Raw genomic sequence first — 12,528 nt, 5'->3', positions numbered from 1 at the left:
TCACAGTTTTTCCTGTTGTCAAGTACATGAGCATGTTTTCATTTTAGCTGTGAGTATGCACCTATATTATTTACCACTGGAATTCTCCTCCAGCTGACAGAGCAGTGACATCATACACACGACTATTTACACCATAAACACCCAGAGGCATCCATCATCATCACTGGTGAGTTTAACCAGTCTGGACTTCATTCTGCAGACTTTTGAGCAGTATTTTTTTTTTATTCCTGCTCTCGATGGAGACGGACATGTTTTTAATCCTTTACCCAGCCTTCCCTTTTCTGCCTTATGCAGTTAAGATTAAAGGCCCCAGTCTCTATTTGAGGAAATATAATGCAGGACTGGATGACCCTTATTTTAGCAGTGTGACATTATTATTATGTAATGTCAGAGTTAGTACACAGATAATTATCTTTAATAAATATTGCAAATTAAAAAAAAAAAAAACAGCAACAAACTTTATTTTAATCACCTTGTATTCATGAGATATTTAATGTTATTTTACACATGTATTTTCCTCTCCAGTTGGTGTAATAATGCCATTTTTTTTCTAACAATGGAGCCTAATGTATGTCACAGCAAATACAAACTTATACAGCAGCTTCAAAAATGTAAACAACAACTAAAGTAGCATCAAGACAAATCCATTGTAACAGCATTCAGAAATGAGCAACTCTTCCTGCTTTTAAATTCCAACAATTTATCAATTAGAATTAACATTTTTTCATTTTCTCACAAAATATAATTTGTAGAGATCTTGCTTTAACATTTGTTTTGTGTTGTGTTTTTAGGTAGCAAGTCATTGTGCAATCTAGCAAATAAAGTGTAACTTACTGTAAATCAGAACGTTTCATTTCCAGATTTTCAACTGAAACTAAAACTTTGATATCATCTGTCTTGAAGGAGGGGTCCTGCAGTACCATTTTAATCAGTTTTGGCTTAAATACGTAATAGCAGGAGTGGCTCTCAGTGAGACTGGTGAAAACCCAAGCCACCTGAATCCTCCTGTCCCCTTCTCAATGTCCACTCTAACAACAGCCATCTCTTTATGAAAATTTAACTCCACCACGTACACGATTGAAGACAGCTGCTTTTGCAGAACTTTCAATTCAATTCAATTTTATTTATATAGCGCCAAATCACAACAAACAGTCACCTCAAGGCACTTTGTATTGCGGGTAAAGACCCTACAATAATGCAGAGAAAACCCAACAGTCAAAATAACCCCCTATGAGCAGCACTTGGTGACAGTGGGAAAGAAAAACTCCCTTTTAACAGGAAGAAACCTCCAGCAGAACCAGGCTCAGGGAGGGGCAGTCATCTGCCACGACCGGTTGAGCTGAGGGAAGAGAAAAGACATGCTGTGGAAGAGAGCCAGAGATTAATAACAATTAATAATTAAATGCAGAGTGGAGTATAAACAAAGTAAATAAGGTGAATGAAAAGAAACAGTGCATTATGGGAGCCCCCCAGCAGCCTAGGCCTATAGCAGCATTACTAAGGGCTGGTTCAGGGTCACCTGATCCAGCCCTAACTATAAGCTTGATCAAAAAGGTGTTAGGGATTATTTTTTACTCAGTGAATAAAGGACAAATGTTTAAAGGTAAACTCCAGTAAATAAATTAATAAACAGTGGATCAACCAAATAATAAACAATTAAATAATACATTAGACAGAGAGCAACTGATCAGAAAGTTCTAGACTAATTTCTCTCTTTCAGAGCATCTTATCTCGAGGACCGGCCACCGAACATACAATTAGAACATTGCCAATGTCACCATGTTCTGTCATTAATCTGGACAAGATTTCTCTGTATTGATTAAATTAGAACATCAGGAAGAAGATGTGCTCATGACTGAGAGGAATCTGAGTCATGAAAAACCAGCCAGAAACAAGACTGAATGACGAAGGTCAACAAGAGATTGTTTATGCTTAGATAACGTGTCTAAAAATGTTTTGGTTAGACAGGAACACGGGCTCAGAGAGAGAGAGAGAGCACACACACAGGCTGTCTCTTCTGAGTCCCCACATGCATGTGTACTTTTTCTGATCCTTTAATATATTAAATGTTTTACTTTTTAATTAAAGTGTTTCAGGTGTCTTCCTTCACAAAAACCCTGTTTACCTGAAAAAGGAAAGTTTTAAGCGTAATCTTAAAAATAGAGAGGGTGTCTGTCTCCTGAATCTAAGCTGGGAGCTGGTTCCACAGAAGAGGGGCCTGAAAGCTGAAGGCTCTGCCTCCCATTCTACTCTTAAATATCCGAGGAACCACAAGTAAGCCAGCAATGCTTTGAGGTTGTCTCATGAGGAAACTATTCAAGGAGACAGTCTTCTCAAGACCGTTTGCTTTTGCTGTCTACAAAAGAAACATTATTAGACAAACAGAAACAAATAGAAACCATTTTAGGCAACTTCTGGTCATACAAATCAGATTCATACCTCAGTAATTATAGCAGCTTTGTGGCCACACAACAAATTCTTCAAAACTGGTTTGGCCAGAGTTTCCTTTATCTCTGGGTTTTTTGGTAAGTGTTGGCATAATTCAAATACCACAAGGTTTCTGGAGCTCAGGATTACACACTTAGTTCTATGAGAGTTGCATATATGAATATGAACTTGCTGTTGGCAGAGGAAATGAGTGCTGTAATTCTATTCTAGTTTCACTAGAACACACACACACACACACACACACACACAAAGCACACAGTGTAATTTTAAAGATTAGAGTTATATGAGCTTAAACAGTAAGTGGTATTTAGTTATATTAGTTATTTTGATCATTTTATCGTGCTGCCACCTTGACAAATTAGTACTTGCTGTAACAACCCCTTTGTGAAGCATAACAGTGGCTTTGCAGAAGACAATTAGTGGATGATACACTTATTTTGTTTTTGTCATGGGGGGGTTGGGGGGGGGGTGTCTTTGTGGGAAACAGCTCTCAAAAACAAAGTATAGCCAGTGTTAACAAGGCATGAGTGCTAACCTACCTGTGAGTGATTTGCATGTTCAGGGTTGTGAGGGGAACTGGATTTGCTCACTGTCATTTACAGGTGCTAGTCATAAAATTAGGATCAGAAAATCTTCCAGTTACAGCTGATCTATTTCTGGCTCTTTGGGTGTGTTTATGAAATGTTTTTTTGTAAATATGGATAAATAAAAATGAAAGAAATGTGCATTCCCATAACAAGATTTTTGCTGACATGCTTCAGAACAGGAGTTTTTTTTTTGAACAGAAAGACAAACACACCGTATGTTCTCCTGGTGATGATACACAAAGGTTCTGGTCATAAAATTAGAATATCACGAAAAAGTTGATTTATTTCAGTAATTGTATTCAAAAAGTGAAACTTGTATGTTATATTTATTCATTACACACAGACTGATATATTTCAAATGATTATTTCTTTTCATTTTGATGATTATAACTGACTCCTGATCAATAAAAACTGAGCTGTCATGGCAATACACGTCTTTCATTTTCTTTTAAAGGATTTTTCTTTCATGTTTCCATAAGCAATTACAAGTTTAGTTTGTAACCAGCTCCAAACGTAAGATTCATCTTCATCTTAAACATTAGAAACTAGCGAGTAAACTTCAAAAATGATCCACTAAATGATCCTCTACTCTGAAATGAGGGATGTCCTCCTGCTGTGTGTCCGTTCTCTACTCCTCAAGCCACTGGAGCTTGTGTTGTTTACGCCACTCTCAGTTAGGTGGACACTGATCAAGGATTGCATTTTTTCAGCAGCAACTGGGAAAAGCAATCAAACTTCAATCAATCAATCACTCAATTTATTTGTATAGCACATTTAAACAACAGACGTTGACCAAAGTGCTTCACAGGGCATAAAACAAACAAAACAACAAATGAAATAAAAACAAAAGAACATAAAAATAAAATAAAAACACAATAAAAACCATAAAGAATGCAATAAACAATGAAGGACCGTAATAGTAGTAAAAATAGTAATGCCAAGAAGGTCTATCTACCAGTCTGAAATGCACAAGCAAATAAATAAGTTTCAAGAAGTTTTTTAAAAGTGGTAGGGGAATGAACTTCTCTTGTGTGGAGAGGAAGGTCATTCCAGAGTTTAGGGACAACCACGGCAAAGGCTCTATCCCCTCTACTCTTGAGATTAGATTTGTATCTGGTCAGTAGCTTTTGATCGGAGGACCTCAGTTCTCTTATCAGGATGTAGGACCTCAACAATTCAGTTAAATAAACAGGTGCTAATCTATTTAGACTCTTAAAAACTAGAAATAGTATTTTAAACTGGATTCAAAAAGAAATAGGAAGCCAGTGTAGAGAGGCTAAAATGAGCAAAATGTGATCACGCCGTTTGGTGCCTGTCAACAGCTGTGCTGCTGCATCTTGAACTAGTTGTAGGCGATTGGAAAGACGCTGTTCACATCCCACATAAAACGAGGTGCAATAGTCCAGGCGACTGGTGATGAAAGCATGAAATGCTCTCTCCAGGTTCGGTGGTGGGAGATATCTCTTTATTTTACTTAAAAGTCTTAAATGAAAGAAACATGTCTTGACTACCGAGCGAATCTGTTTATCAAATTTCAGAGCAGTATCAAAAATGACGCCAAGGTTTCTAGAAGATGGGCGCACAAAGGGGGATAAAAGGCCTAAGGCACTGTCATATCCATCCAATATGTGAGGGTGACTAAACTTGTGCTTTCCTACATGCTGCTCCAACTGTCCTAATCTTTTCTTTGGAATCTATCTGAGCATCAACTTTCACTTACTTTTAGGGACTTCCTGTGCATCATGGAACAGCTTTCCATGATGAAACATGCCTGCCTTCAGGGTAAATCTGGCACGGTTTGAACGTGATGCACTCTGCAGAGTTATGATGTATAAATTGTTAGCAAGTCTGAAAAGGTGTGTATCTGCATTTTTGTCCTTATTGAACAGTTACCAGTGAACTAGAGTCTGTAGCTCCTGGGATAAATTCCAAGTGTGATTTCTTGTGCATGATACAGCTCTAGCTAATGATGCAGTGCATCGTGGGACAAGAGTAGCCTGAGATTAAACCACCAACATTACGACACCGGACATCCATTCTGTCACCAAAGTCACTGCTGTCAAAACGATTATCTTTTATCTTGTCTAGCCTTCTGCTCACAGATATTTACTGCAGGAAAGGTGAAATGCCACTAGTAGGCACTCAAAGACCATATATGACTACCAAAGTATGTTCTCTGTTATACTGTAATACCATACACAAAATAATGTAATTCAGTCAAATTTAAAAACAAACAAAAAAAAAACAGCATACAACTACTGCTTGGAAATACTTTCCTTACTCTACACACTAAAGAAAGTTGAATGTTTACGGGTTTGACACTGACGCCGCCAGCTATTCCATAGGCTGCGAATGGTGGAGTGTCAACACAGCACTGTTCATTTGTTACACAAAAAATGTTTTAGCTTTTATGCTGGCAGTCATTAAGCACAAACATGATACATCTGTGTGAATCAAATCTTTTTTTCAATATTGTGCAATGGTTCCAAACATCTCCCAGCATCATTGAAGTTGAACACGGCATGAAATGGTGTGTTGTACACCGCTGGTGAAGATGTAACCATTAAGCTACTGACAGGGACATCACTGCTTCACATTTTGTTGGATTTTTGTTCTTGCACTCCAAATGTGAAGGAAGATATTTGAAGTTTGGGAACTGAAGAGCTGAGGAAACAGACAAACTGCACTGGAGTGAATGAGACTGCAACAGTGGGATTATATCTAAAACACAAAACTCTCAAATCAGTTATCTGTGGCTACATTTTAATTAATATAACATTTAACCAAAACAATATGTTTTAAATAGATACACCGTATTGCCAGTAGTATTCACGCACCCATCCAAATCATTGACTTCAGGTGATCCAGCTCAGTGAATTCCAGGATACTGTAGGATGCCACCTGTGCAACAAGTCCAGTCATGAAATTTCCTCGTTACTAAATATTCTATAGTCAACTGGACTTGGACACAGTAAATGAACATAAAAATGAAAGAAAAAAAGATCCTTTATAAACTGTCATTATTAATTAATAATTTAATACTCTTAGAAAGAATACTGGGCAAAGTGAGCAAAAGCCGGGGAAGTCATTGCCCTGAGGATTGGTCCTTGATTGGCTCAATCAAAGGGATGCTGTGTTTTGCATGGTTGTCATGCGTTGAATGCCTTTCTGGACATTTGCAATGAGTGTGCAATAATATAAATGTGAAAAATATAAAATATCAAAAATTTGAAGTAGAGTGAACTATAATAACAGATTGGGCATCAACTTGAGTTTGCAGTCTGAGTTTATATATAGGAATCTTGTATTTCCTACATTTGCCAACATTTCAATGTATAAATTATGTAAATTATTTTAATAGAGCACATTCTCCAGTAAAGTTCAATTCAAGCATTAATTATCATTTCAGCCCATGAAGTGAGGTTACAAGACCCAGTGGTGGTGTCTGATTACATCCAGTTGGAGAAATAAGACGTTTGCTCAGTGACATGCAAATCAATTTATAACTTTTATGTAATGTGTTTTTTCTGGATTTTTGGTTGATATTCTGTCTCTCTCCGTTAAAATGAAATGGCCATAAAAATTGGAGACATTTATTTGTAAGTGAGCAATCCTACAAATTCGGCAGGAAATCAGATAATTACTTCCCCATCCATATTTACAGAGTGGTAGGTGGCAAAAGAGACTCCAAAGAGAACTGTTGCCCACGCATTTCTTACCTGGTAGGACTGAAAGATAATTTGACTCCAGGCTAGCATTAGTCATAACTGTCTCCACTTGCTAGTTACTGGAAAATCTCTTGTCATTGCAAAACCCAGTATTTCAAAAGAATCTCTCTTTATGGTTTGCTTGGGTCACGAAAGAGGAATGTGGTAAGTGGGTGTCTGTGGATGTGCAACTATCATTTCACTCAAGCTAAGAAAGAGATAGTTACTGTTGCAATGCTTCATTTTAATCCAGCTCTCAGTTTTACTGGAGCCACAACAACTGATATCATTTCCAGAGTATTACTATTGACTGCAAGCCAACAGTGACGCAAGGTAGATGTCAAAATATATTTAATTTGAATTCCACAGTCGTTCTCAGAAGATGACTACGGTGTTAAATAAGGTCACCAAATATGAGCACATGTTAGTGATCAAAGCTCCATTCTACAATCATGTGATGACAGCAATGGCATCTGCATTAGAGCAGAACATTAAAGTTGATGAGCTCTATAGATGAAGGGATGGAGGAGTCAAGACCAGCTCTGTGATTTCCTGCAAAACTGCAAAAACAGCAGGCAATTCCCTGATGGGAAGTTCATCAAAGAGTGTTTGGTGGACTCTGCTGGGCTAATGTGCCCTCAGAAAAAAGACATGTTTGAGAATGTGCCCCTCACCAGGTGAACCGTAACAAAACAGAATGAAGACACTGCAGGAAATCTGGAGCTTCAGTCAGAAAACAAAGCAGACAGTTTGAGCTTGTTGTCTCCTTGGTTCTGGACTGCTGGATGTTTATTCTTTTCTCAAAGAAAAGAACTTTCCACACATGAGGAGACATGTTCAGAAGATGCTGGTTCTCTCTGGATTTATCTTCTTATGTGAGCAAACATTTTCAGTGATTAAATTCAACAAATCCAGGTACAGATCCTCTCTCGGTGACAGTCACCTGTCTGCTGTACTTCACATTTCCACCTCAGACAGTTAACCTGATGTTCATGCAGTTGTTAAAGCCCAAAACAGACTAGGTTTCCAAACAAGAAAAAATATCGGAAAAGCTGCAGATGAAGAAAAATAGAGACAGCCTTTCAAATTTTGCACAAATATGCACATTTTGTTCTTGCACATCTATTCATGCATATCTACTCTTATCAGTAGCAGTTTGTAAAGAGATCAAATTAATATTGAACAAAACTTGGGAAAATTAAATGCCCACCCCTAAACTGACAGTAGAACAAACAAACAAAACATGCACCTTGTGTCAGGGTTTGGGCTTTGTGCGGGGGTGTTTATTCTCTGCGTTGAATTTTTAGGTGGTGAGATGGGCAGGATTGGTGTTTCCCTGGGCTGTCGGAGTCACACCTGTGAGACATCAGTTCATTTGTGGCTGGGTATTTAAGGACCAGTTGTGGCAGTTGTCCTCCACCAGTTCATTCATCCTGGTGAAGCTCAGGTTTTTGCTATTCTCTGCCCCCCCCTTGTTAAAGGATGCCTGATCTAAATCTCTTGTCTTTGTCCAGAAACCTGCTGGAGAAGCCCAGCTTGCCTCTCTGAGGATCTGCCACCGTCTCTCTCTCTTTCTCTGGTTTTGAGTTCAGTCACCCAACCTGGCCACCCTGCACCAACACCCAGCAGCCTGCCTCGGACCCCGCTGGCCTCTTCAGTCTCCCCCTGAGCTTTGCTTGTTTGCACCTTTCAAGTAAGGATATCTTCACCGACACCCACACCATCCTGTTACTAACTGGCTCTGTTTAATGATCTTTCTCCGCAGAAGCTCCCCATGTCTGGTCAGACCTGGTTCCCCATCCCCAGTTGTTTCTTGTCCTCACCTCACTGTAACTAATAAATACTAAGCATCGTAAGCATGGTTGTCACCTGCTCTTTGGGTCTGCTAAACTGCTAAATCATGACACCTTGAAAAACACAGACAACTCTATAAGTGAAAAAGAGACAAAATACTGTCATGGCCGGGGAGGAAACAGGCGAGGAAGGGCAACCACGCAGGACACCAGAGGTAAACATCACTTAAAAGGGTATTTATTTACATAGGGAAAAACAAATACAAAAACCTTGGAAGGGAGACGACGGGCAGACACAGGGAGCACAGGAACACATGGGCACACAACGTCACACGCAGGCACAATAACATCAACGACGCGACAAGGAGCATGGGAAACACAAGACTTAAATACACAGAAGGGCTGATGAGGGAAGAGGAAACAGGTGGGCACACAGGTGATTATGATTACCCTAACGGGGGGAAAGCAAAACTGAAGACAAGGAACAGACGACCATCAAAGTAAAACAGGAAGCCAGAAGGGGGAGACAAAGACGCAGACGCAGACTAGACACCAGGAAAACATGTAGAACAAGATGACAACATAGAAACCGAGAAAATAACAGAAACACCAAGAAAACATAACACACTGGGCCACCGGCCCAGGACATGACAAATACAGTCCATTTGGATTTGTTTAAAATGAGCTGAAGTTCCTGTGGACAGGTCACGCCTGTCTATAACAGCATAGAGGTTGACAGGTTATCTTGTGTGCACCACAAAAAAAGATTGTCTGACTGGAGTGAAACCAGGTGAAATTTGACATCAGTTTCAACAGATACGAATGACACGTGAAGACAGACGTGTCTCAACAGGTCACACAGGAACTTCTTACAAGTAGGCAGACATAAAAAGTTTAAACACAATCCTCCCACAGCTCCACTGTGGGAGGATTGAAATTAGATTTTTTTTTTCAGCCACTTCCTAGGAAATCCTAGTTGGCCAGAGTCCAGCAAAGTGGGAGTGTATAAAAAGAGGTGCAGAGAACATGAACATCACATTCACTGCTCACTCAGGCAGCTCAGGAAGCAAAGACGAGACACAGCAGAAGAGATCCTTCAAATCCAAGGAGAGCAAATCACTTGAAGACTGAGCCTTCAGTAGATCCCTCCACTCACTAATTTATAACCTTTAAGATGAAGACAAGTCTTGCAATCCAGTGCATCATTCTCCTGGCCTGCATGGCCTTCTGCACTTCACTAGGTAAATGGATTTTATTGGATGAGGGTAAACTTTGGTGTATTTATGCAGCTTGAAAGGAGCTAAATTATGAAGTTAAATATAAATATGTTTCTTTTTTTGCAAGCTGAAACTGCAGCTAATCAACATTACTTATCACTTCCAACTTTTTCCAGTTATTCCAAAGTGCCGGTGTTTGACGACCAGTAAGCCTGTAAATCCCTCTCTCATCACTGGTGTCCAGGAGTTTGGTCCTCGTCCATACTGCAATAAGAGACAAGTCATGTAAGTACCCACAGTGACAGAAGCGCATAAATAATAAGAGCTCAGCCATTAATAAACATTGTTTAGAATGTGTTTACATCAAAGTTTTCTTCTATTGTAGTGTCACACTGAAGGATGGGACAGAACGGTGTCTCGATCCTGAGGCAAAATTCACCACAGCAGTGCTGCGAAGAATGTAAGTCAGAAAGTAAAGTTGTTTTTTATTTATTTATTTTTTTTACATAGAATATTTGAGCTCACTGTGGAACTAATTAGATGGGAGGAAGTCTGAAAGGTTAAAACAGGAACATCATCAGCGTGAGGCTCTGCACATCAGCAATTACACATGCATGAAACAAAGTGAAAAGCAAGTAACACGTTTAATGTGGATCTTCATCCAAATAGAGGTTAAATGTGGTTTTAGAGCAGCGTTTCCCAGCTGAGGGTGAAAACTCCTTCTGGGACACAAGATAAATCTGAGAGGATATGAAGTGATTAACAGGATGGTGAACTTTTAGCAACCAAAGTTCTGCTGCAGGAAGTTTATTTCTTTGTTTTTTTCAGACCCACTCTTACTTTACCAGATAATTTTGCTCATTAGAAGCTCAGAAATTCTTACAGAAGACAAAAGAACTGGAAACTGCTTAAGTGTGTTAAAGTAATTGCGTTATGAGTCTTTTCACTACATCAGGAGCTTCAAGGTCTCATCTCTCTGATATATTCTCTTCACAGGAAGGAGCTGAAAAGTGGGGACCATATCACTGTCAGCCAACAAACAACCACAGCAGCACCCACAGCAGGACCCACAGCAGCACCCACAGCATGAACCACAGTGCCAAAATCATCCTGATGCACTTTGCATATTTAGCACTATTACATTAGGTGTTGAAAAATAAGGAGGAGCGGCACAGCTTTGTACACTAGGAGGTATAACTGACAGCAACATGTGAACATATTTAATATCAAATGTATTATTTTCCATATTTATTTATTTTCCAAGTTCTCATCCAGATTAAAGCGTTTTCTGGAAACAGTCAAGAACGGGGTGTTGGAAAGCTCATCCCTCAGCCTGTGTTCAAATTTAACTTCTTTTTTTATGGATATATTTTATCTAAAGTATGATTTTCTTTGGGTTTTGGGTTTGTTTTTTGTTTGTCTTTTTCAAACAGCAATGCTCTTATTCACTGCACGTGCAGATGTCTCTACATGTTCCCTTGTTATTAAGTTGTGATAACTGTGAGCAGTGATTGTGTCATGTTTGCTTTTTTAAGATGAAAGCTGCCTCAATAAATCTGGAGGTTGTTGAATAATTTCTTCTTATGATTATTTATTATAACTACTAAATAACCTTTTTTATTATTATTATTCTAAGCAGACAAAAGAAACATCAGACAAACAATAAAAAGAGAGTGGCTGAAGCTCGGCAGTCTGCCATTAAATCTGGTTTCACTTGACAGTAAAAGTGTCACACTTGAAAAAGTTTTATTCCAAGTCATTAAACTGCTTTGCTTTTATTTAAAGATCTCTGATGTTGCAAATCAAAAACATATATTAGCAGCTCCAGTTTAAACTGCTGTGATTCTGATTTTGAGTGGTATTCTGTCTGTCTTGGGTCTTCCTGCCTTGGATAAGTCAAAGCTGTCACTTTTAAAGAGATCGAGCAATAAAAATGATGCCTTGCAGCATAGCTGAGAGCAGCTCAACAAAGCAGATTTGTCAGAAAGACAGTTTGTCACCGTGCATTCAGAAGTGCTCTTCTGCAGAGCTCAGTAGTAATGAGTGGTTTTTTTTTTGAGTTACTTCGATACAGTAAGCATTTTATTTTTCTTTTGTTGATTATTAGCAAGAGTGCATCATACTACTTCAATAGTATAGTTTAATGTTTGCGGTTTCTAATGTGAAAGGGGAGGACAAGAAGGGGTGTTATCTGCATATTTTGCACAAAGAAAATCACATTTATTTGCAGTGAAGCATTTTTGAGTCAAGCGTTTATTATTCTTGCTCTTAGATCTATTCATTGGTTTCCAGTGAATGTTCCCATGGAGCAAATGTGACTGCAGAGCCAACAAAGAGACAGCAATTCATCTTCAGTGGGATGTGTGCCACATTTCTGTTATCAAAAAAATGTCCCTCAAAGAAATGTCAATCAAAAGTAGCAAAAGTTTTCCTACGTGGGTCAAAGTGGTGAACACACACGTTCATCCACGGAGCTGTGCCACTAGTATGGCCAAAACTATTGTGTCCTCCCTTCTGTAGAAACACCATATTTAAAACGTTATGCTGTGACGTGTTAGCTTTACTTCTTTATGAAAAAGTTTTTTTACAGGTCTCTAAATGTAAATTTCACCTTTTAAAGATTAACGGAGACTTCAGACAGCAGCGTGGACGCTGACCTGCACTCAATGAAGTTCAGCTGTATTCACAGGAAACACATTTCACATTATCACTTGAGATGAGTGACACAGAAGATTAACTGAAATGATTACTCAGTCATCACTATAATCTATTGCAA

General features: G+C 38.8%; 1 protein-coding gene across 1 annotated transcript; it reads left to right on the top strand.

Annotated features, from left to right (window-relative positions):
* Window positions 1–9,585: 9,585 nt before the first annotated feature.
* Window positions 9,586–11,241, top strand: LOC115797517 (permeability factor 2-like). The gene is made up of 4 exons (XM_030754104.1): window positions 9,586–9,776; window positions 9,929–10,037; window positions 10,138–10,212; window positions 10,749–11,241. Exons 1-4 carry the CDS (start codon window positions 9,710–9,712, stop codon window positions 10,840–10,842), a joined length of 345 nt encoding a protein of 114 aa, XP_030609964.1. The 5' UTR covers window positions 9,586–9,709; the 3' UTR covers window positions 10,843–11,241.
* Window positions 11,242–12,528: the final 1,287 nt, after the last annotated feature.

This window comes from Archocentrus centrarchus, chromosome 18 (assembly GCF_007364275.1).
Source record: "Archocentrus centrarchus isolate MPI-CPG fArcCen1 chromosome 18, fArcCen1, whole genome shotgun sequence".
Lineage (NCBI taxonomy): Eukaryota > Metazoa > Chordata > Actinopteri > Cichliformes > Cichlidae > Archocentrus > Archocentrus centrarchus.
Note: the sequence above shows the minus strand (reverse complement) of the source record. Positions and strands in the feature narration are given on the sequence as shown.